At 51.7% G+C, this 22,879-nt stretch overlaps 7 protein-coding genes across 7 annotated transcripts; 1 reads left to right on the top strand and 6 right to left on the bottom strand.

Moving 5' to 3' along the window:
- Positions 1-1,039: 1,039 nt before the first annotated feature.
- Positions 1,040-5,068, bottom strand: STEHIDRAFT_71044 (uncharacterized protein). The gene is made up of 4 exons (XM_007298094.1): positions 4,840-5,068; positions 4,569-4,779; positions 4,195-4,480; positions 1,040-4,114 (listed from the first exon to the last, which is right to left on the bottom strand). The coding sequence occupies exons 1-4, from the start codon at positions 4,914-4,916 to the stop codon at positions 2,466-2,468; spliced, it is 2,223 nt and encodes a 740-aa protein (XP_007298156.1). The 5' UTR covers positions 4,917-5,068; the 3' UTR covers positions 1,040-2,465.
- Positions 5,069-5,141: 73 nt separating this feature from the next.
- STEHIDRAFT_71046 (uncharacterized protein) lies at positions 5,142-8,452 on the bottom strand. The gene is made up of 9 exons (XM_007298095.1): positions 8,298-8,452; positions 7,939-8,181; positions 7,787-7,868; positions 7,610-7,724; positions 7,320-7,542; positions 6,808-7,255; positions 5,815-6,749; positions 5,448-5,761; positions 5,142-5,390 (listed from the first exon to the last, which is right to left on the bottom strand). The coding sequence occupies exons 1-4, from the start codon at positions 8,433-8,435 to the stop codon at positions 7,630-7,632; spliced, it is 558 nt and encodes a 185-aa protein (XP_007298157.1). The 5' UTR covers positions 8,436-8,452; the 3' UTR covers positions 5,142-5,390; positions 5,448-5,761; positions 5,815-6,749; positions 6,808-7,255; positions 7,320-7,542; positions 7,610-7,629.
- A 118-nt stretch (positions 8,453-8,570) lies between these two features.
- Positions 8,571-13,668, bottom strand: STEHIDRAFT_71047 (malic enzyme). Its single transcript, XM_007298096.1, has 16 exons — positions 13,453-13,668; positions 13,156-13,334; positions 12,987-13,070; positions 12,823-12,913; positions 12,668-12,755; positions 12,487-12,601; positions 12,358-12,429; positions 11,962-12,295; positions 11,795-11,895; positions 11,296-11,715; positions 10,092-11,082; positions 9,841-10,000; positions 9,061-9,776; positions 8,934-8,996; positions 8,703-8,845; positions 8,571-8,636 (listed from the first exon to the last, which is right to left on the bottom strand). Exons 1-11 carry the CDS (start codon positions 13,514-13,516, stop codon positions 10,999-11,001), a joined length of 1,632 nt encoding a protein of 543 aa, XP_007298158.1. The 5' UTR covers positions 13,517-13,668; the 3' UTR covers positions 8,571-8,636; positions 8,703-8,845; positions 8,934-8,996; positions 9,061-9,776; positions 9,841-10,000; positions 10,092-10,998.
- Positions 13,669-14,697: 1,029 nt separating this feature from the next.
- On the bottom strand, positions 14,698-16,159 carry STEHIDRAFT_106892 (glutathione S-transferase; the record flags this gene model as incomplete). The annotated part of the gene is made up of 9 exons (XM_007298738.1): positions 14,698-14,754; positions 14,821-14,914; positions 14,989-15,068; positions 15,124-15,287; positions 15,353-15,546; positions 15,601-15,748; positions 15,813-15,869; positions 15,931-15,963; positions 16,024-16,159. The coding sequence occupies 9 exons, from the start codon at positions 16,157-16,159 to the stop codon at positions 14,698-14,700; spliced, it is 963 nt and encodes a 320-aa protein (XP_007298800.1).
- A 577-nt stretch (positions 16,160-16,736) lies between these two features.
- Positions 16,737-18,280, top strand: STEHIDRAFT_127178 (O-sialoglyco protein endopeptidase; the record flags this gene model as incomplete). Its single annotated transcript, XM_007298739.1, has 8 exons — positions 16,737-16,776; positions 16,829-17,083; positions 17,139-17,240; positions 17,313-17,532; positions 17,614-17,882; positions 17,955-18,030; positions 18,084-18,182; positions 18,241-18,280. 8 exons carry the CDS (start codon positions 16,737-16,739, stop codon positions 18,278-18,280), a joined length of 1,101 nt encoding a protein of 366 aa, XP_007298801.1.
- Positions 18,281-18,424: 144 nt separating this feature from the next.
- STEHIDRAFT_47756 (nucleotide-diphospho-sugar transferase) lies at positions 18,425-19,564 on the bottom strand (the record flags this gene model as incomplete). Its single annotated transcript, XM_007298010.1, has 2 exons — positions 18,425-19,132; positions 19,271-19,564. 2 exons carry the CDS (start codon positions 19,562-19,564, stop codon positions 18,425-18,427), a joined length of 1,002 nt encoding a protein of 333 aa, XP_007298072.1.
- A 564-nt stretch (positions 19,565-20,128) lies between these two features.
- On the bottom strand, positions 20,129-22,124 carry STEHIDRAFT_164649 (FAD dependent oxidoreductase; the record flags this gene model as incomplete). The annotated part of the gene is made up of 9 exons (XM_007298740.1): positions 20,129-20,347; positions 20,416-20,502; positions 20,566-20,646; positions 20,710-21,220; positions 21,282-21,415; positions 21,483-21,689; positions 21,757-21,852; positions 21,921-22,011; positions 22,071-22,124. The coding sequence occupies 9 exons, from the start codon at positions 22,122-22,124 to the stop codon at positions 20,157-20,159; spliced, it is 1,452 nt and encodes a 483-aa protein (XP_007298802.1). The 3' UTR covers positions 20,129-20,156.
- Positions 22,125-22,879: the final 755 nt, after the last annotated feature.

The following is a 22,879-nucleotide window of genomic DNA, read 5'->3' on the forward strand; positions in this document are numbered from 1 at the left end:
TCTGGATTGAGCCGGTAATCCGAAACTGGAATACTCCTTCAACCATCTTTGTTTCGAACCACGATCTAGACGAGCATAAGTTTTCCGTTCTCGCGTTTTATCAACCTCGGCCAAACCCTCTGGTCATCGGTACCTTGCATATCTAATACTTGAATTTGGATCAGAGTGGATAAAGGCCCAAATAGGATCCTGCCTTTTCGAGACCTCCCCTCCAGTTTTCATATTTATCATTGCTGACCTTTTGCCTCGCACGCTCTCACTAACGCTTCTTGTCTCCGCATTTGGAAATACCCTCTTCAAAGACACGAATCAACTGAGCGATGCCGTGTGAAATCTGTCTTTAATAGTGTGGCGTTAAGGAACATAAAGTAGGCGTACCTTCTGTGTAATTTTTCCCTGCAGATATCCAACATGTCCCGGCAAGGTCTGTCTACTCCGTTCCTGAAAGAATGTGTTATATGAACAAGCTGAATTAGCATGGGTGGAATGGCGCACAGTCTCTAGCTTCAACTCCATCATAACGACCGCTTCGTCTCAACACACCGAGTACTGCAAACTCGCTGGTGCGACGCATGTGATCGACTACCTCACGACACCCTACAACGCTCTCCCCTCCGCCATCTCCTCACATCCTTTCCACCACTTCCCAGCCTCTCAGATTCATTTACGACTGCATAAGCGACGAAGAGACCGTCACCACATGCTGGAGCATACTCGCTCCCTCCGGAAATCTGATCGTGACGAGACGGCCCCAGGCGTGAAGCTCGTCGTGCGTCCTCAAGAGACTGCTTGATATCGTAATTCAACCTAGCAGCCGACTAGGAAAAGTACCTGCTGTGGTCCTTGTATTCACGTCAGACACTGTACCCAACTCACAACTTGACACGCACCTCTTCCGATCCGAGTCTTGACTCACTGCCCTCACCAGTTATACCTGAGAGCCTGAGGCATTCAATCTTCAGAGACAGTCACCCACAATCGTCAACATAGCACACCGCGAAAATGAAGTTTCGTCAGCATACTACTATCGTATTCTGTACCCCCCCAAACACTAAAAAACCATCAGAACAGTAAAGTACTTCAACGCTCGCTCGCTCTCCTTCCCTCTCTCCCTCTCCCTCTCTCCCCTCCCACATCCATTCCCTCCCTCTACCTCTGCCTAATGCATCTCCCTCACGCACCAACCACCGCGACAGTCAACTTAGCGCGCACCCTCCCAATGGCACAAACTTCGACTAACGACAACGGCTACGGCTCGGAGGAGAAAAAGGCGGATAAGAGGGTATGGAGGGGGAAAGGCGGAGAAGAAGCAATGAGAAGAAACGAGAACAAGCTAAGCTGTGATAAACGACACGAAACCATCCACCTAGAACTATGAAAAATTCCGAAAAAAAAAGCTTTTCTAACACCACAAACTCAATGCGTATGTAGTAGCCAGAGAGAGAGAAATATATAGCCACTCCAGCTTCCAAACTCCCGCGCGACTCCGAACCGTCAAGATTTAAATAATGTTGACAAGTTGTCACAACCCCACGAAGAGGTAAGGGAAAGAAGAAAAAAAGGGTGGTATACTCAGGCAAAGGGGATATGCGGGAAGCGAAAGGTAGAGAATAATAGAATTGCTAAAACGCGAAAGAGGAAATAGCTTGAAAAAATGCTCTACGACACACACGAGGAATGAAGGGATAGATTACACTGCGCTCTATAGTCGGTGAGAATACTTAGGGCAGAGGATATGCGGTGGGTGAGTGGGTGTAGAGTTGAGAAGTGGGAATGTGAGTTGGGAGTAGGGAGTAGGGAGTAGATTGTAAAGTGTGTGTGAGAAACTGGCAAGAAGGTTTGTTCAAGTAAATAGGTGGATGGACGCACGTATGGATGGATGAAACAATGATGGTTCAGAAGAAGAATTGGGGGGTACGAATTGAGGCGTGAGAGACGCCGGACGGAAAACCGCAACAAAACTGTAAATAAACACACAGCAACATCGCGAATGATCAGCCCAGAGTCGAAGTTCGTTCGATCATCTAGCGTGATAGGAAGAGGATCTGGGTAAGTCATAGGACGGGGCGAGGCAAAGGAGAGCATGGGGTGATTAGGCTATTGCTAAAACCGTCAAACAACAAGTAAAACACAGTCACAGAAGAGGAAAGGGGAACACGACCGAAATACTAGGGAACAAGAAAGAGAACTGGATGCTGGCAAGGAGTGTTATAATGTTAGTGAGGACTCTCTGCGGAGTCCACAGGTTGGTAAATCATAATGCTGAAAATTGAGGCGGAAACAAAACACGAACCAGGTATAACAGGGAAGGGGATGAATGGAAGGAAAATACTCGAAAAGACTAGGGTACCGTGACGGAAAAGCATAGGGGATATACCACACCACACGATATCACAGCGAGAGTCCAATAACCACAGGTTTCTTTCCTTTTTTATCCATCCACCCTCCTTCCGCCGATATCCTCTTCAACCGCGACGTGCTGACTTCGACAAACTGCCTGGCCTTATCCGAATCTTCCTGTCTTCGTTGTCAGAATCTCCACCACCAGAACTCTTCCGTCCAGCACCCGTGAAGCTCGGCCGTCCAATTCTACTTCTTCCTAGAGCTGGAGTAGTCGTCGATGAAGGCAGCCGTGAGATTCGCGTAGTGGAGGCGCTATGGGTGATAGGCGGTGACTTCACGAGGGGATCTTTGAACGAAGAAGGTGAAGACCTGTCGGTACTCGTTCGTGGAGGCGCAGGAACAGAAGTTGGCCGTTCACGAGGCGGCGGCGGTGGCATTCCACGGTCGGACGGAGGATGCACCACGGACGGGGATCCTATCTTGCTTGCACCCAATGAAGAACGCTTCAAGCCGGTCGGCCCGGTCGACAGCCTGAGTTGATGTCCTGGACCCGTCGACCGTTTCAACAGAGTCCCGTTCCCACTGCTGGTACCAGAACCCGTGGACAGCTTGAGAGGATCCTTGCCTGACTGATGAGAGAACAGGCCCGAACTGGCAACGGGCAAGAAAGTCGGTGAAGTCGGACGAGATGATGGCGTCGCGATGGAGCTCATAGTCGCAGTAGTACTGACGCTGCTCCGGCCCTCGGTCGATGTGGACGTGCGAGACTGAGGCCGCCGGGCCGACTTTGAACTTCGTGAAAGCGAATCCTTCGAGTCTGAAGCCTCGGGAACAGAGGACCCGCTACCATTGCGCTTCGATGCGTACGGACGGTAACGCGGTGTAGGCGACGTGCTCGACATTCGGCTCGACTCCTTTGCCCGGTCTTTGATAGGTGACGGCGTGTCGTCCAGAACAAGAACCCAACCCTCTCCATTCTTCCCTGCAGGTGTATGCTGCTTTCGGTCCACTTCCTCATCACTACGTCGACTGAGGAAATTTGGTTTTCTGATGTCCTCAGACGACTTGCGAATGTGGTTCAGGAAGGAGTTAGAAGAGGAAGAGGTGGCGATGCCAGGCGGTGGCTTGACAGTCGCCGTCGACGCTGAAGGACTGCCGTACGGTCGCGTGGAGGTACTGCCGTTCCGGATGCGCGGAACACGTGTATGGATCTTTGCCTCGAGGTTCTTTACCTTTGCCCTCATTTCCGATACCATCTGCACTCCCTTGCTTCTCGCCACCGTCTGTGGGATACCAGTGGTCGGTATCGATGAATATGGTGTGCCAGGGATGCGAGTGGGTAGCCGCACGGGAGTATTCCGAGCAGGCAGACGTGAAGGCGAAGTGAGTGATGGAAGAGTGGTCGATCGGTTGATAGGCGTCGATGTTGTTCCTGGCGCCGGCAGTCTTGTGGTGCGAGGCGTCCCAAATCCTGCACGTTGCAGCAAGGCAGACTTTCCTGCCTCTGAAGAATTGAGTGACGAAGTCGATGGGCGAGGGGTTTCTGTGACGGTCGAGGGCATGCTGTCCGAGTCGAGAGCAAGATCGGAGAGTTGGAGATCGGAAGGGGGCCGTGTGTGCAGGAGATCTTCCTCTGAGTTCTGACGCAATGAAGGCATACTCGACGAGGGTGTTGCAGAGTCAAGGGATTCGAGTGTAGGGTTGGAACTCGCGGCGCGAGTGAGGGCGGTATCGAGTTGATCTCTCAGAACAGATACTTCTTCATTGGTGTCTGAAGCGAAATTAGTTCGCGGGTTGATAGTCGATAGAGTGTCGACAGTGTTGCGGAGATGAGAGGGTGAATATACGAACCTCGTAGGTCATCCTTGAGACGCTGGCATTCCTCTTCCAGGTTTGCCTTGTCCAGAAGTTCGTGTTCTAAGATAATCTTCTCCTCCAGTGCCCGATTATACTTTGCCTCGACATCGGCCAGACTTGACGTAACCGCACGCTCGTTCCTCTCCAAATCGTCATTACCCATCTCGAGTTCTCGCAGTTGAACCTTGAGCTTCTGGTGGTCCTGCCGTAGAGTGTCAAGTTCACGCTGCAGTCGGGCTGTCGTCATGTTGTGTGTTGTTTGAAGTTGAACAAACTTGGCCTAGGAGAAATGGGCAGCGATGTTCGATGGGGCGTGATCAAGACAGGGTGCCACAAGGCGCAGTAATTTTGGGGAAGAAATGACAGACCTTCCAATCATCCCTCTCGTTCTCCGCTCGCTCTACCTTGACCCGTAGGTCCTGCTGTGCCTTCTCTGTCCTCTGCAAGTCCCTTTCCAGCTCTTCCTCGAGTTCCTTCGACGACTGTTGGAACTCATCGAGTTCGTGTCTCGTCTCGGTGAGCATGTCTGCGACTTCATAGTACTTTGACTTCCAATCCGTCGAGGCATTCGAGGAGTAACTGAACCATGCACGCCGACGTCAGCAATCAAAACAAAATAGCACGGGGAGCGATGCGCACTTGAGCTGGTGGTCGTCATGAGAGGCCATGATGTTTTCCTTGCGTAACGCGTCTGAAGCTGACAGGATGGCTGTCATCGTCGTCGAGCGCTACGTGTCGGATTTTGTCCAGGCAAAGACGGAGAGGAAAGAGCGACCAGAACGGGGGATGAGGCAGGGGGACGGCGGCGACGGCGGCGAGCGAGCGGTTGTTGTGCGATGGGTTGGTTGGTTGAAAGTGAGGAGTGAGGGAGTGGGACCGGGCCAGGAGGATCAGAACTCCCCAGATTGGGCCATCGCGCGCGGTCGACCCCGGCAATCGCCGGACACGCCCTTTTGTTCATCCTTCTTCCCCACACCGTTCACCGCGTTCCGTCCCTTTGTCCGCCGCAAAGCGTACTCCTCCATGCCGCGCTCGGCTACCAGCGCTTTGAACAGGCAGAGGGAGCTCATTAAGGCCCCTTTTGGTCCCTATCTCGACGAGGACGTCCTCGCCCCAGAGTGCAAGAGCACCCCCACCAATGTCCTCACGCTCGAGGATGTCATGTTCCAGTACAATGGCCATCCTGCAGGGTATATCTCACGATCTACCCTCCTCGAATCATCTCATTGAGTCGAATCTATACACAGTCTTGACCAGATTGAAGGACGAGAGAACCTCCCGTCCCTCCCCAAACACACCCAGCGGAAGCACCGGCGCATTCCCGCCAAGGCCACCATTTACTTCCGTGGCGTCCTGACCGTCCAGTCGTTGAAGCAGCTCACGGACAGGGGTAAAGTAGCCGTCGGTACAGAGCTTGCCAGGCGGTATCACGAGAAACACCCGTATGGTGACCCATGGGGCATCAAAGCGTACTTCAACGAGTCCGGTAAGGCCAAAGACGAGCTCGCGGTCAAGATCTTAATTCAAGGCGAGAAGAGCATGCCGGCGATATACATGGCAGGTAACCTCAGCTTTGCGCCTCCCAGTGACAATCCTTTTCTCAAATTGATGTAGGTGACGGGGACGAACTCGTGAAGAAGGGTCTCAAGCTGACCACCAAAGACCGAAACCGAATCTACGAAATCCTAAGCCTCGATACCGAAACCTACGAACTCTCCCGAACCTTCCTCTACCGCTACCACACCCTCCACACCCTCGAAGAACTCCACAACCGCGACCAAAGCCGTACCCCACGTAACAAACGCACTCCCGACTGGTTCGCCTCCAGATACCTCCACTGGCAGAGTTACGCGCCCCCTACTAGCCGTTGGCGCAGAACGTACTACCTCGAGGACGCGGTGGACTCCGACTCGGGCTCCGACATCGCCGATATCGATCCGGAGGAGTATAAGACGAAGGAATGTTATAGGGTGCCAGATGAGGCGAAAGACCCGGAAGATCGGGCGAGGAGGGCGGGGAGACAGACGAGGGTTCCGAGGCGGGTTAGGAAACCGCACAGGGCGGAGATTCTTTCAGTCTTTGCGTCGCATTGTGAGTGGATCATTATGGAGCAGATGAAGAGGCAGAAACATAAGAGGATCTTGGATGTGGACATTTGGCAGAAGTGGAGGAATGAGGTGGTTCTGAAAGGGAGGAGAGTGGCGAGGGCGAGGAGGCCGAGGGTTAAGTGGGGTGTGAGGGATGAATATGATGGGAGTAGTGATTCGGACAGTGGGGGAGATGACGATGACAACATGCAAGAGGGAGCAGTGAGTGAGAATGAGGCGCCGGCGACGGCTATGGAGGTGGAGGTGGAGGTGGAGGACGAAGAGGATGAAGAGATAGATATAATAGTCCCGAGCAGAAGAAGAAGAAGAAGGGAAAGCGCGAATTCGACGGACAGTGACCGATCAGTTGCTTGGACCCGAAGAAATGCCAAACCAGGTCCTTCTCGCGATAACGCTGCACCTAAAATTCACACTTACAAAAAGCCGCGGAATGCACCCAAGGTATCATTGTATCTCTCTTCTCACACCTATATGTGATGTCTCTGACACGTACATTTAGCCGGTAGACATCCCAATGGATGTCGACGTCGACGATGCCCCCGCTCCGATCTACAACTCTGACTTCTCATCCTCATCCTCCAATGCCCCCGACTCTCGTGCGTCCAGCCGCTCCCCCTCACCCCACCCCATCGACCCCGAAATCATATCTCTGGTGAACAACAAACTCAGCCACACCTTCCTTCCTCCCCTTCTCCGCGCCGACTCTACCTGGCACTGCGAGATCAAAGGCTGTGACTACGTGCTCGACATGACGGACCTCAAGGACGATGAGGTTCAGAGTTTGAGTAGTGAGGACGTGAAGGGCTTAGTGAACGTGCTGAGACAGCAGGTGTATAAGTGGCCGGGGAAGAGTGTTTTTCAGAAGGTGTTTATGGAAGTTGTGAGGTCTCATTATGAGGAGCATTGGAGGGAGGAGGATCTGAAGATCGTGGCCCGGCCGCATGGAAAGGTGAATTATTTCGTCGCAGACATCTGTTTTCCGATTGGTGGTGTGCTCACGCATGATTTTACAGACGACATATGAATGGATCAATCCGAAATGGCACAGACAATGGCCGCCTCCTGTCAAAGCATTGAACAATCCCAGGGCTTTTCGTGACATGGTTCAGAGACTTGAGCGAGAGCGGGGAACGAAAGACGACGATGAAGTGAGCATTGAACTATGAACACCGCAGAAGCAGACAGCGTGCAGTGCTCCTGTGTGTAGGATATACATATTGCTTCTGAACTTACACTACACTCGATTGAGTCCCCGATAATCAGACATTCTTCGATAGACGCTGCAAAAAAAGAATGCCCACAGTGTAGTAGCACATTATGATTACAAGCCTTCTGGCTTTGCGCATTTTCGTTTCTCGAGTTTACCTGTTTTCGGACAGCGCATTTCCTGCCATGACACAGGTTCCATCGTGCCACCTGAAGTATGTATTCAATCAGACAAAGCTCTAGCGACTTGAAGGATATAAAAGGCGTCTCACCTGCCTCGCTCGTGGCAAAAATGACACCGAGATCATTGCGAGCTGTAGTGATATAGTAACTACGAGCATCACCAAGAGAGATCTGCACCAAAAGCATAAAATCAGTTTCCTGGGGGCCACACGCGAAGTATAAAATCAGTAAAGCAACATACGACCAAACCCTTAACGACATCTCCACCGCGAAAACAATCACCGATCTTGACCTTGTCCTTCTCGGTCGCACGGACGTCCTGCGTCCTGATCACACCAGTAAACTCTTCGCCGGCAGGTAATGGAACGCCATCAACGACGGTGATAGAGACCATAGCTTGCTGTGGCGAGAGTCTCGTCACGGAACCAAGAACTAACGAGCTCGGTGTGGGTGGGTGTGGGCGCACACGCGAAATTGTCAATGTCTGTGAGTTTTCGAGACCGGGGAAGACGGACAGAGAGTGAGTTAGTCAGTGATGGTGGCGCCTCGGTTTGAAACACAAGAAGACGAGAGAAACGGCGGCAAAGAAAGATAACAGACAGATGCATCGTAGTGTGGCACGCCGACGACCGACGCTCTCGCAAGCCCATCTTTGGAGTATATTCCGCTGCCCAAGAGGGGAGCAGGGCCCTTTGGAAGGGGGACGGGCTGGCCAGGGAGGAGACAGTCTGAGGCCATTAGTGTGATGGAGTGGCGAAGAAAGATGGGATGCGGGCAAAGCAGGAACGCGTCTGGTTGGCTGAGCCCGAGCGCTGGGGCAAGTCCGATCCCGACGCGAGTCCCAAAATTCGGTCCCTCTCCCTCCACCGCACGTCCTCCTCGTCCTCGTCCCCGTCCTCGCTATGTCTGCCTCGTCCTTGGCCCGCATCCTCACCAGGAGTATGTCCATACTCTTCATATTCTTAACGCGTTCCAAATATTAACACGAACGCCTCTTTCGAATAGGAATACACTCCTCCGCTCGCCGGCATGCTCTCTCCAGGATGAACATGCCAGCGATGAGTCCCACCATGACTGAGGGCGGTATCTCATCATGGAAAAAGGCAGAGGGTGACTCTTTCTCTGCTGGCGATGTTCTTCTCGAAATTGTGCGTCCACTTCATTGTTGTCCCCATTACATCGCATTGCCAGCGGATTCCTGACCTGAGCGGACGCCCGAATCCCAACGGACTGTAGGAAACGGACAAGGCCGTCATCGACGTCGAGGCCGCTGAGGACGGTATCCTTGCCAAGATCATTGTGCGCCGCATCTCTTCGTTCTCTCCGTTTAATTCAATGCTCAACGCAACTGTGTGGTGCACAGGCCCAAGACGGCGCCAAGGGCGTGGCCGTCAACTCCCCCATCGCCATCCTCGCTGAGGAAGGTGATGACCTCTCCGGAGCTGCCAAACTCGCAGAGGAAGCCGTCTCCGAGTCTTCCGAGCCTCCCAAAAAAGAGGAGCCAAAGGAGGAGAAGAAAGAGTCGTCGGCGCCCGAACCCTCAAAATCTTCTGAATCCTCCAAGTCCTCTCCTCCCAAGTCCTCCGAGTCAAAGTCGGAGCTCCCTGCAGGCGACCGTATCTTTGCTTCGCCTATTGCGAAGAAGATCGCTCTCGAGCGTGGTATTCCCCTCGCCAAGGTGAAGGGTTCCGGTCCCGAAGGGCGTATCCTCCGTGAGGACGTCGAGAAGTATCAGCCTTCGACTGGCGGGGCTGCCGCTGCCAATACCGCCTCTGCTGCTTTCGGTGCTCCTGCTTCTGCACAGACGCCGGACTACGTCGATGTTCCCATCACGAACATGCGTCGTACCATCGGCACGCGTCTTACCCAGGCTAAGGTTGAGGCACCTCACTATTACCTCACCGTTGACATCAACATGGACAAGGTCACTAAGCTGAGGGAGGTGTTCAACAAGTCGCTGGCAGAGAAGGACAAGGGTGCGAAGTTGAGCGTGAATGATTTCATTGTCAAGGGTGTGAGCAAGGCACTTGAGGATGTCCCGGAGGCAAACACTGCCTGGCTCGGCGAGGTCATTAGGCAGTAAGTCTCATCTCACCAAAACTCTTCCGTTTACTTGATCTCTCATGGTGTTTAATCTGTGCAGATACAAGAAGGCCGACATTTGCATCGCTGTCGCTACTCCCAACGGTCTCATCACGCCAATCGTCAAGGACGTCGGCGCTAAGGGCCTCGCCACCATCTCAGCTGAAGCCAAGGCCCTCGCAAAGAAGGCCCGTGACGGCAAGCTCCAACCCCAAGAGTACCAGGTACGCCCTTCGCATCCTTGCATACTTCCTTATACCTTCTTCAACTCTCAATTCGCCAACTAACCACATTTTGTACGTTGAAAATAAACAGGGTGGCACCTTCACCGTCTCCAACCTCGGCATGTTCGACATCTCCCACTTCACGGCAATCATCAACCCCCCTCAATCCTGCATCCTCGCCGTCGGCTCCACACAGCCCACGCTCGTCCCCGCTCCCGAGGAAGAGCGCGGCTTCAAGACCGTCAACATCATGAAGGTCACTCTTTCGTGCGATCACCGTACGGTCGATGGCGCTGTCGGCGCGAGGTGGTTGACTGCGTTCAAGGGATACCTTGAGAACCCGCTCACGTTCATGCTCTGAGCGGCATAGCGGCGTAGGGGTTTGTCCTGGGTGAACGTACTGAGCGGGGGATGGGAGACGGACGTGCGGTGACATGATGGACGACCGGGCTTGTCCCCTCGAGTCCGTTTTGGGTTGATTAATTTACTTTTTCGCTGTGGGCACTTTTGCGTCGTTTGGTTGGAAGATAGACTTTTCTTTTTCTTCGCTTCTTTTCGCGTTCTTCGTCTACATATGCTCTAAAGCTCGACGCGTGCGTCTGCTTTAATTCATAAACATATCATAACCTATCCGAGCCACACCTACAGCTCCTAGGTCCCCCACCAACAATGAAGACCTGAGAAGATAAGACGAGTATTACGGTCTAGTACTACCATCATAACTGAAGTAAGTGAGTATAAGGGGTCAAGGGAATAATAACGAGGCTCTACATAAGCAAATATCTAATCCAGCACGTAAGTAAGATAACCCCATGCATCCACAAAAGCAACCAACCAAAGCGATGCGAAGACGAAACGAGGCAAAATTGAGGAGAGGTGGTACTAATCTATGGCGGTGGGCAACGTCGGTGGCAGCGGCCGCAAGCCGCACGCAGTCTAACGTGGCAAGACATACCATCCTGAGCGGTCGGACGGTGAGATAGCACAGAGAGGTCTCAAGGGTTCCACATCCTGGATTGGATGTGTTTCATGAGCTTGTCATCGCTCAGCGCGCGCAAGTCTGTGAGACGGTCGACGCCCTAAGTTGGAAAAAAAGAGGCTGTTGTCAGCGACCGCACCGCATGTATAGTAAGCTGAGCGGCGAGCGTTAAACTCGGAGAGTGTCGGAAATAATAATATTGGATGGTGGTACGAGGGCAAGATCGTAACATCGAACCATGATGAGGATGAAAGAGCAATGGGGCAAGGGAACTAAAAATATAGAATGTAAAAGAATAACGAAAACCACATACCTCCTCCTGCGCCTTCCTAATCACCCTAAACGCAATAAACGCACTGATCTCCCTAATCCTCTCCAGCCTCGGATAAATCAAATCATCCTTCTTCTCACTCTGCGTCAACGAATCCGCCAGCCCCAAACTCGCCGCCTCGACCATACTGTCCGTCATCGTCTTCGTCTGGCACAAGATCGCGCCGAGGCCCATGCCGGGAAAGACGTACATGTTGTTGCCCTGGCCGGGGTAGAGCATCTTGCCGTTGAAGGATTCTTCGGGGAAGGGAGAGCCGGAGGCGAAGAGGACGGAGCCTTGGGTCCATTCGATGGCGTCGTGGAATTCGCATTCGGAGAGGCGGACGGGGTTGGAAAGGGGGAAGATTATTGGGCGGGGGTTCAGGGCTGCCATTGTCTCGACGACGGATTGGTTGAAGGCGTTCTGTATAGTAATAATTTTCAAAATATGAGAACGTCGAAACAACATGGTATCAAATACATAGGAAAGAAACAGGACTGACCTTGATGGTGGAGAGACCGAAGAGAGCAGTTGGCTTCACATGGCCGATGATATCAACCAAGTCGGTCATGGGAGGACCATGGTAGTCACTCCTCGAGAAGTCTGCGACAGTCCGACGATTCAGCAATGATAATAGCCAAAGGAGGAGACGGAAGAAAGATGACCTACACTTCTTATGCTCCGCCATCGGCCCTCTCGAGTCAAAAATCAATCCCTGCGAGTCCACGAGGTAAATCCTCGACCTCGCCTCCGCCTCCGAAAGACCTTGCAGCTTGAAGAAACTCATCAACTGCATCGCGACACCCACACCCGCGGAACCTGCACCCAGGAAGAGAATGCGGTGTTCGCTGAGTGGTCTGCCGGAGGCAGCGGAGGAGAGTTTGGCTGCGTTGATGAAGCCGGAGAGGACGACGGCACCTGTGCCTTGGATATCGTCGTTGAAGAGAGGGTAGCGGTGGCGGAATTTTTCGAGGTAGAGGAAGGCGTGGTCGGTTGAGAAATCCTGATAAGTGGCCGAAGATGTTGAGTATGATGGCAAGAAAGCGAGTGAAGGAGAAGACCCACTTCGAACTGAACGAGGAGCTTTGGGAAGTTGACGGACATCTCGTGCATGAACTCTTCCATAAATTCAGTCATCTAGCAGTACAGTATTTGAGCTTAAAGGCCTCAAGAATTCGTAGTCGTTCGACATACCACATCGTCGGAGACACGCTTGTGTCTGAGCCCGAGGTAAAGAGGATCGTCGAGATACCTCTGGGTGTTTGTTCCCAGATCCAAGCAAATCGGGATCGTCGACGAAGGACGAATACTGCACGATGAAAGCCCGTACTAAGCACACGACGTGACACGCCACAATTAACCGCGCCACACTCACCCAGCACCAGCAACGTAGAGCGAGAGCTTGCCGATAGAGATGGGCATGCCATTCACACCGAGATCACCCAGACCAAGTATCCGAGAACCTTAGACGGTGTGTCAGCTATCTTAGTGCACCGTAGTATGATCGTGTAGTGTAGGCGGCAGTCTTACCGTCAGTAACGACAGAGATACGAGCATCCTTCGAGCGAGGCCAGTTACGAAGGATGGATCCAATTTTTCCTTTGTCTTGGATAGAGATGTACTATAAATGACCATAGAAGTATGAGTCTTCGCTGCACAGGACGGTTGAGTATACTGATTGAGATGATACGCACAAGTCCTTCTGGTCGACGGAAAATGTGTGAATGTTGCAGGCAGGCATCCCCGACAGTCGGTGTATAGATGATCGGCGTGAATTCCTGCACCACAAGGTATGGTAAGCTCCCACTTACCCCTTTTTCCGAGGGTCGGTAGTATCAAGGAGCTAAGGCAATGATCACTTACAGCCATGTTCATCAAGCATAACCGATAGAACATATTCTCATCTGTATGCTTGAGCTGCGATAGATAGATGAATTTCTCGATGGCCTTGTCCTTCGAGCGCAGCTGCGCCATACATCTCACAGCATGAATGGATTCGTTATGAGCTGCAGGAACCGTTCCACGCGGGACTGGCTTAGGCCCTATAATGTTACCACATTGGGAGAAATAAAACCACATCATGCATCAGCAAACTCTCATGGTCTATAGTACTGCAGGCCCGAGTCTTAAGCGCAATGACAAGAGGAAGACGGGACAGACCTGTACCCTCCATTTTCAGCTTTTGAACTCCATTAGACCACACCGGGGTAAGCACGATAGTCATGTCCGATGCAAAGCAGTGATTATGCAAGGAAGACCGGAGTAGTGTCCAAGCAGCAACTAGTCGAAGATCCTAGATACGAGATACGAGTGGTTTGTTTGATAATGCCTTGCGAGTACGATAACCTGGAGATGCAGGAGAGGGTGAGCTTTGGGTGAGCTAGAATGTGGGGAAAGAGGGTCTCGTACCCTCCGAACCCGTTCACTTTATATACCCACCCTAGATCATTTGCGGGGTTATAGCCCTTGCTTTCGCACTCTCCGAGGACCCGGATGGCTGCTTGTAACCTGCCAACGATCTATCGGCACCGCCGGGGATGGGACCTTGACGCCTGCGAGGTGCATGTTGTGCGGTATCCTGAATCAGTTGGTGGATGCACTGCTGCTCCGAGCTCCCCTCGAGACCGTTGAAGCTAGACCATGACTGGGCACATCTTCCGTCTTTCATCAACCCATCCGTATCTTTTTCGACAACTGACTCGAACAGATTTGAACGGGCGTCCAATCAGGAAGGGTGGAAAAGGGGACGAGAGCGTGAGCGACGGTCCTGGACCCTTGAGCTCGGTCGCACGAGCTGGAGAGCCGCGGCTCAGAGTGGAGACATTTTCTGCTTTCATTTCGGGGTGACTCGGATAATCTGCTTTGCTTGTCGAGGAGTTCTCGTCTGTTCGCAGCCATCGCCTAGAATTCGTGCACGGTGTGTTGCAGCCTGCGCGTCTTATTGAACTCGAAGATGCGTCAGGGCAAGACACGAGCATGGTTTTTCCGCTGTGGCGCGTCGGACTCTGGACACGACTCGGAACTTTGGGCGCGCAAGGGCATATCACCCCCTCTGTCGTTCCAACCGGGATCAAGGAATCTGCATCAGTGTCTCGGATACATCATGCTTCGTGATCTCCCTACAAAAAAATCCTGCACGGCGCGTAAACCGCAGCGACGTCGAACTAACAATAAGCTTTCACGAAGTAGATATCGCCCTAACCCTCGCCATTGCGAACGCCACCAAAAGTCTTCGCTTGCTTCATCCATTTGCCTATTACTTATGTATATTCGAGGTACATCGGCATAAACTATCCCAACCGAGTGAAGTAAAGATACAGGTTGCCATCGCGCGACGATACACTTCTTCAGCAAGCCATTCAATTCTACCTAATTTCGTTACGCTACGTTCTCTTTCGCCGTCATTTACAAAGGTTCAATATTGGGGATAGGGCCCACAGGCACGATGCGGTGCGGGTTGATCTACGAGAAGGGTTGGGGTCAACCGAGGTTTGACTTGACCAGTGAAAAGTGATACAAGGAACATACAAAGGGGTGAGACCAGTAATAGTGCGTCTTGATGTGCTCAAAGTTGTTCGTCGACTTGAAGGCGTCGTTGTTCCAGTACAGTCGGCGCAGCCAGCTAGGAAAGAGGCTCTGTTTGAGCATCACATCCGAGCATCCAGGATATCGAGAATATAGGGAAATTTTGCGCACAGATGGATGTTAGGATAGCCACCACGAATGGTACGAATGTTGCACTTGAAGTGGCCCACATAGACGGGGTCGAACCGAATCTACGAAAGATGCAGATGAGATCTTGAGGACAATCGACAAAAATTGAATACATACAATCGTGACGAAAAGTCGAATGTCTGCCTCCGTCAGACGGTCACCAACGAGGTACTCTTTCCCTTCCAAGATCTTCTCGACACGGTGCAAAGATTCGAATACTTTAACAACAGCGGTCTGATAGGCCTCTTGAGTTGATGCGAAACCCGACTTGTACACCCCATCTACACATAGACCCAGATCCAGTGAGATCTATATGACAAATAGGTGAGGGAGAGGAGACACTGACTGTTGATGGTATCGTAAACCCATTCGTTTACTCCGTCGATCTCTGTCCGGAGGTTAGCGGGGTAGAAGTCTAAGTCTGCCTTTTCCTTAGGGATAAGGTCGTTGAAGGCCGAATTGAACATCCGGATGATTTCCGAAGACTCATTGTTCGCAATGGTGTGTTGCTTCTTATCCCATAGCACGGGAACAGTGAATCTGGAGCACGGTTTCAGAAGGAGTAATGGGCCACAACATTGACAACAGACACACCTCCCGGAATAGTCGGGATTGGCACGCAAATAGAGATCTTTGACGTGTTTAGAATCGTAGTTTGGGTCCTTGTCGGCACCAGGGAACTCATCTGCGACAGCAAAGGGCCAACCGTCATCTCCCATTCGAGGTGACACCACGGTCACAGCTGAAGAAGTAGTAAAGTGAGCTGTGTGGCGAATAGGGGCTAGAGGTGCCGTAAGGCGACATACGGATAATGTCCTCCAGTCCCTTGAGTTTACGCATGATCAGGGTGCGCGTGGCCCATGCTATAGCACAAGTATGAAAGTTTAAAGATGTTTCGTGCACAAGATCGAGAAAGTAACTCACGGCAGGCATACGAGACGTAGAGGTGATATCTATCTGTGTACCAAAGTTACAGTCAAGGACATCGAAGGACCGAGTATGGAACAGGTAACGCACCTTTCTCAGGAGGAAACTGTCCGTCTTTCTCGATAAAGTTTCTGAAAGATGAAGCAGCGCGGTTGAAGTTACCGTTCTCCGTCTTCATCTTGTTAATGTTGGTCTGGTGGGAAACGTCGCGCGTAGGCTGAGACATGGCGTAACCTCTCGGTGACGGTCTGAGCTGAAGATACTTCAGCTGCTGTGGTGAAGAGTGCACTGGTATATGTCGAAGAGACGAAAGCGAGCGAATATGTAGAACTGAAAGGGATGAACAGCCAGTCTTATGAAGGGGATGGCGAGAGAGCCTGAGGGCAAGAGCGCATGACATAACGCAATCGCTCATCGCAGGCGCTGAACAAGCCTATTTCCACATTTGTGCCAGCCAGCCCACGCTGTCCGAGTAAGCCCACAAATACTGCTTGACAAAATTCTGAGGGTCTCATACGGATTGGAACATCGATCGTCAGCGAGGGCAGCTGCTCAGTCGTGCTGCTTCGTCGTGCGGGTTCTGTGTAGGTGTACAAGATGTGTTTGTTTAGCGAGCGTGAACCTTTTGCTGACTCGATTTATTACGTCAAATTTTGTGGAGAGGAAGATGTGGCACACTTCTGTACCACACGCCACACTCTATCTTGCTCATGTCCTTCACATCATCCGAGCTCTAGAACTGACTCTTGACGAATATATCACCAATTTCACTTGTCTGACGACAAAACTTGTAAATTTTTACCATGCCTGGACGTCTACGCAGATCTCCACTGAAAAAACCAGGTAACAAAACTGGATCAGCATATCTCACTGGCTCTCACACCCCTTCCACCAGAACGTACATATCTAGCCCTCGGCCTCGAGGGTTCAGCCAACAAACTCGGGGCAGGAATAATCAAACATGACACCGACGGTTCCATGACCGTCCTGTCCAACGTTCGGCATACCTACATTACTCCACCAGGAGAAGGTTTCCTCCCGAGAGATACCGCCCAGCATCATCGGCAATGGGCTTTGAAGGTTATCGGGGATGCGGTCGAGAACGCTGGAGTGTCGATGCATGATCTGGACTGTATCTGTTTTACGAAAGGTAGGTCTATCTTGTACTCACTAATCGAACTCATGAGGATCAATGTTGGATGTAGGACCAGGGATGGGTGCGCCTCTGCAGTCCGTTGCTCTCGTTGCTCGGACGCTGTCTCTCCTATTCGACAAGCCTCTCGTAGGCGTAAATCACTGCGTAGGCCGTGCGTACCCTTTATTCTTCCTTCGTCACATCGTACGAAGCTAACTTACTGGGCTACGTATCGCGTTGACAGACATCGAAATGGGGCGCAACATCACTGGCGCACAGAACCCCGTCGTTCTGTACGTCTCGGGAGGTAATACCCAAGTAATCGCCTACTCCCGACAATGCTACAGAATATTTGGAGAGACACTCGACATCGCCGTCGGAAACTGTCTTGACCGGTTCGCCAGAGTGATAGACCTGAGCAATGACCCGAGTCCAGGTTACAACATCGAGCAATTAGCGAAGAAGTGCGTCCCTCCAGTACCCTCACTCAGTCTTCACTTTACCACCCCGAACATAAAGGCTGATTTTCCGACCGATTATCTAAGGGGAACACGCCTCGTCCCACTACCCTATCAAACCAAGGGCATGGACATCAATCTCTCCGGAATCCTAACCTCGACAGAAGCCCTGACGCTGGATAAACGGTTCCGAGCAGAAGGAGTGCCAAAAGGGCCGGACGACACGGATTACTTCACCCCTGCCGATCTGTGTTTTTCCCTGCAAGAGACCGTGTTCGCGATGCTCGTCGAGATCACGGAGCGCGCAATGGCACATATCGGGAGCAAGGAAGTCCTTATTGTCGGTGGCGTTGGTTGTACGTTTCTTGTCACCTTAGTTGAACAATTTGGGGTGATATTGATTTGACTTGTAATTCTGCATTCCCTAGGTAACGAACGATTACAGGAGATGATGGGGATCATGGCCAGAGAGCGTGGTGGACAGATCTTTGCCACCGACGAAAGGTTAGTTTATTGAGGCATTTGACTACGACTATGTTTACTGATTCTGAATCCAGGTTCTGCATCGACAACGGTATCATGATAGCTCAGGCTGGTCTGCTCAGCTTCAGGATGGGTCAGAGCACTCCATTAGGGAAGAGCACATGCACACAAAGGTACGATTTTATTCTCATGCACCTCACGGCGAAATCTAACACATCAAAAAACCTATAGATTCCGCACAGACGAAGTACACGTCACCTGGAGAGCTTGAAGCCATCCCAATCGAACCGTGACCACAGCGCAGTGTAGCAGCCATCATTGTAATTCTATACACATGTAACATTTTCTTCCAATGAAACCATAGGTAACTCTGTGCCCGTCTATGTCTGTGAACCACACAAAACACGTTGTGAAGCTACGGCTGTGCCACATTATCAAGCACCAACCTCCGTCCCTCCGGATCACTCTTCCCAAGCTCTTCCACCAACGCCTCCAACTGATCCCACCACCACGTATTCACCTCCTCATACTCCGCCGAACTTCCCTCCTGTCCGACCCTCGCCTGCCACGGCTTATCATGCAATATATAATGCAGACATCTCACTTCCTCGTCCCTCCACAACGGCTTGTGGATCTGCCGTAACGTTTTCAGCGCGTTGTATTTCCACGGCAGGGGCTTCCATTTTCCGGTGAAGACGGCGGCGAGGAGATCTTGATCGGGGAAGGAGAAGGACGAGACGTCGGGAGAGGTATGGAGGTAGTTGAGAACGGTTTGGGAGAGGGGGGCGGAGGGGTTCATGACGACGATGCCTGAATTCAAGAGACCATAGGTCCGTGGGCTATCTGATTTGATATTGCTTGCCTGGTCGAGAGCGAGAGGGTGCTCGAGGGGAGAGTATGCACAGTTTTCAGGTACCCTGAGAAGGATGGTGATGTCGATGAGAAAGAATGAGAATAGAGATGGATGGAACGGGACATACCAGTCCTTCGGATAGTGAGGTAATTTACGCGGGTTGCAAGTGCAGGCATGGCATGCAGCGATCCAGTCGTCGGGGAGTTCAAGATCCATGAGCTCGTCCATATTTCGGCGAACGATCATGTCGCAGTCCATCAAGACTATACGCTTTGGACATCATGAGAACAGATTCAGCTTTCGGCCTGTTCTGACTATGATAACGGACTCACATCATATTCCACGAGTTCAAAGCCCCTGTCAAAAAAAAATGAATCCAGAGCAACTATAAGACCGCAATTCACAAACGCAATATATCACAACAACCGCAGCGCACCTCAACTTCGTCCAAGTATCCGCAAACCTCGCATCATGTGCGCTAATCGTCACCAATCCCTCCGCCGGATCCACTCTCTCAATCTCTCTCATCTTCACACCCCGTCGACTTAACACATCTCGGGCTTCCTGGGACAGCGAAGGAGTGACCATGATGACCAGCGGATACTTCGAGCCTACGGCTCTCAGCGAGGACTCGACGACGAGTGCTCCGGGGAGGTATTCGGCCTTGGTGAGGAGGGTGACATAGGCTGCGTTGCGCGACATGTGGAAGAGATGAGAGTAAGATCAGTCGACGATGGCTGGTGCGATCCTTGGGGAATGGGATGGCAAGAGTGTGTGTCGCGGTATAAGATGAAATAGGAATAACAATAAGACTTGAAGGAAGGGAAGGGAAGCAGGAAGGATCAAATTTGATGGTAATCGGAAGGCTTAGAGAGCCCCATTTTGACTCAAGTCAATCCTCGGGATGTTGTAGATGTCGGTGTTTCGGTATGTGCGGCAAGGCGATTCGTCGGGAGTGTAGAGAACGTGCATGCATCTGCTGCGATGAAACATATCCGTTCATATCTCTTGTTGACAACTATCCTTGCCTGGTTCGGAAAGGGAACGATGTTTTCTGTTTCCGAGGAGAACACGGAGAGCGCCGTCGCCCTGTATTGTTCTTCGCCGGACGCCCGGCCTCAGCCTTCCCAGACTTCCAAGTCTTGGCAATTGTAGTCAAAGCGTCAAGTTTCATTTCGCCGAGTCTTGAGTTCAGTTATGCCGAAATGAATTTCGCAGATCCAGCAATAATCCCAAGAAAAATCGAATCTACTATATCGTAGCCCCAGACAAGATAGTTACAACTTTTTCCACTTCAGCTGGAGGAAACTTCTACTACCTCCTTGATGACCCGCTCTCCAGCCAAAGGCGGCGCCGTCTTTGCCCTTTCCATTCTTTCTTCCGTGATCTCGAAGCTCCGAGGAAGACGCTCGTCCCATACGCCTTGGTCCAAGATCTGTTTCGCAAGAGACTGAGTGCAGCTCAGGATACGAGACATACCGTGCCCTGAATGATACATGTACGGATGTTTTCAGAATATTTGTGATATATTAGAGGAAGCATTTCAGACGTACCGTGGAATGCGACAGCCGCCCACAGATTCTTCTTACCCGGGACTGGTCCAATCAGAGGTAACAAGTCTCTCGAGTAGCCCATAATTCCTGATAGGAAACCCCAATGTTAGACGGCGGTCGGGAGGGCGATCCATGATATGAAGTACCAACCTGTCCAGACTCTACTGAGCCCCTCGCCCTCAGCTTCCTCACCCCAACCCTGAAACGTGTCCTTGCAGTAATCTTTCAGATCTATATACGAATATGAACCGAAAGTCAGCATCCTCATAAAACAAGCCAAAAAAACAGGCTCACAATCCCGAATAGGTTCCAAAACCACGCTATCGTCCACCGCCCCCAAAAAGTTACCGACCTCCTCCTTCTTCACGATCCCCTCATTAACCAACCCACCCCAACCCACTCCTAAGACCCACCCAGAACTCGGCGTGAACATGAGGTATGGACCGCTGAACATCAACGAGTTCGAAATATGTTTCGTTCCGGAGAACGATGTAGGCACTGTGATGAGGGACGCATGACCTCGAGCCGGGGTGATATGAGCCTTGAAGGGCTCGAAGATGTGGCCTGTATGCGCGTTCGAGCAGAGGATAACGTTCTTGGCGCGGATCTGCCCTTTACTGTGCGCTTTCACGAGCCATTCGCCTTCGTTGAGACTCTCGAAAGACTCGACGGGCGTCCAGGAGAAGTATTTGAAGTTGGAGGATTTGGACTGAAGAGCGAGACGGACGAGTTCGGTGCAGAGTTTATGTGGATGGACTGAGCCTGCTTTGCGAGTGGCACCACCGACTGCAGGTGTGCGGGACAGCTACTCGAGAATAGGGCGTTCAGTAAGCGCAGAGAGTTAGTAACAAAGCTTGTCCACTTACGCGCTGCACCTCTTGTGCGTCCTCTATCCACCGTGTTTGGTCGTCATCCGATTGGAATCCGCATGACTGTAGCGCCGCAAGACCCTTATCCCAAGCTGCCCTCTCAGCTAGCTTCTCTTCTTCAGTCAGGAACACTACAGTCAATAAAAAACAGGAGATAATCAGCTCTGGGACATACTAAACTTCAAAGACAGGCCATACCATCCAAGGCCTCGCCACACCAAAGATCGACATCCAAACCCTCCTTCTCGACGATCTCGCGAGCGATAGCATAATTATCCCTCTCCATCCTGATAATCTTGACAGCTTCCTCGCTCGACACGCCTGCTCCTCCTTCTGTGAGCGGGGTTACGAGTCGAGTATAAGCTCCAAACGTATAAGGTGCGAGATGCCCTCCATTGCGACCCGCTATGAATGATGTAACATCCAATGATGAGACAATACATCGGCGTGAAAAATCATGGTTGATGCCTACTTGCGCCGGAAGCAATGTCCTTGGCTTCAAGAAGCACGACACTTTTGCCTTCGCCTGCAGCACCTGGTCGGGTCAGTTGGTAGGCCAGCGAAGCGCCTAGCAGAGTGTTCATGCACAGTATGAGCATAAATGTGTTGTCGGATTATGCTTGGGATTGGACATGCCAGTCATTCCTGCGCCAATGATCACGAAGTCGGCATCAGCAGGAAGAGCATCTTCTACTCCATAGTTAAACAAGCTCTTCGGGCCACGATTCTGGAAGTAGAAATAAATTGATATGCTCAGTTTCCGAGAACATGAATATGATGACCCACGGTAGCTTGCCAATGCGACACCGTGGATTTGAACGATTGAGGGAAGGAAGACATGGCGTTGCGCCGGCTCAGGAGATGGACAAGATCGAAGACGAAACTTGGGAGAGTGCTTTGAAGAAGTGCGTATCTCTTATATCGACGATGCTGCAATTTCTTGAAATTGAATCGGAGGGACCATATGCGTTAGATAAGCTGACCGGAACGGTCCTCGTGCTTTGCAATTCGCAGCGATCCAGAGGCACCCAGCCAGTGCTCAAGTACATTGCCACGGCGAGTCGAAAGGGCAGCGCTCTCTACCGGCGGCTTCAACGAGAGGCATGCTCATACTGACCATAAATTGCCCCATCAGTCGACGAACTCAGCAATGCTTCCACATTCTCACACAATGTGCTGCGCCCTACGTATGTAGTAACACGGCAAGAATCAAAATAGAGCCCATACGCGAGTCATTCCGAAAGGGAGGCCAGCATGCGCAAAAGCCGTTTTCTCCTGATAGACCAGACGAACTGGAGCGCAGTCAAGTTGCTCACCGGTCATTTCGACTCTCCGTGAGCTACGGCATCGGATATGTTCGTTCATTGTCGATGAGCTAGGGTACCCTGCGGTAAAACCCTAGGAGCATCATTGAATAGAGTCAAACACATTGCGCCTTCGGATGCCATTTTAAGGGAGGCTAGGGTCCATCGGCGGATGATCGAAAGATTCCGGGATATCGAGAGGAGTCGCGCAGGTACTATCTTTGCCGATTTTGACGCAAACAGGAATTGTAGGTTGGGCAGACCCATGGGTCTACGTGTTTCATGCTATGA

Source organism: Stereum hirsutum (genome assembly GCF_000264905.1).
Source record: "Stereum hirsutum FP-91666 SS1 unplaced genomic scaffold STEHIscaffold_1, whole genome shotgun sequence".
In the NCBI taxonomy this organism is placed as follows: domain Eukaryota; kingdom Fungi; phylum Basidiomycota; class Agaricomycetes; order Russulales; family Stereaceae; genus Stereum; species Stereum hirsutum.

Excerpts from the sequence above, each read along its gene's own strand:
- STEHIDRAFT_71044 (XM_007298094.1), bottom strand. The coding sequence starts at position 4,916 with ATGACAGCCATCCTGTCAGCTTCAGACGCGTTACGCAAGGAAAACATC. Across the intron at positions 4,780-4,839 it reads CATGACGACCACCAGCTCAA|TTACTCCTCGAATGCCTCGA; the intron begins GTGCGCATCGCT and ends TGCATGGTTCAG. Across the intron at positions 4,115-4,194 it reads TCTCAAGGATGACCTACGAG|ACACCAATGAAGAAGTATCT; the intron begins GTTCGTATATTC and ends ATTTCGCTTCAG.
- STEHIDRAFT_71046 (XM_007298095.1), bottom strand. The coding sequence starts at position 8,435 with ATGGCCTCAGACTGTCTCCTCCCTGGCCAGCCCGTCCCCCTTCCAAAG. Across the intron at positions 7,869-7,938 it reads ATGTCGTTAAGGGTTTGGTC|ATCTCTCTTGGTGATGCTCG; the intron begins GTATGTTGCTTT and ends CTTTTGGTGCAG. Across the intron at positions 7,725-7,786 it reads TTTTGCCACGAGCGAGGCAG|GTGGCACGATGGAACCTGTG; the intron begins GTGAGACGCCTT and ends TACATACTTCAG.
- STEHIDRAFT_71047 (XM_007298096.1), bottom strand. The coding sequence starts at position 13,516 with ATGACTATCGTGCTTACCCCGGTGTGGTCTAATGGAGTTCAAAAGCTG. Across the intron at positions 12,602-12,667 it reads CTCTACGTTGCTGGTGCTGG|TATTCGTCCTTCGTCGACGA; the intron begins GTGAGTGTGGCG and ends TTCATCGTGCAG. Across the intron at positions 11,083-11,295 it reads TTAGGAAGGCGCAGGAGGAG|GGCGTCGACCGTCTCACAGA; the intron begins GTATGTGGTTTT and ends TTTCCAACTTAG.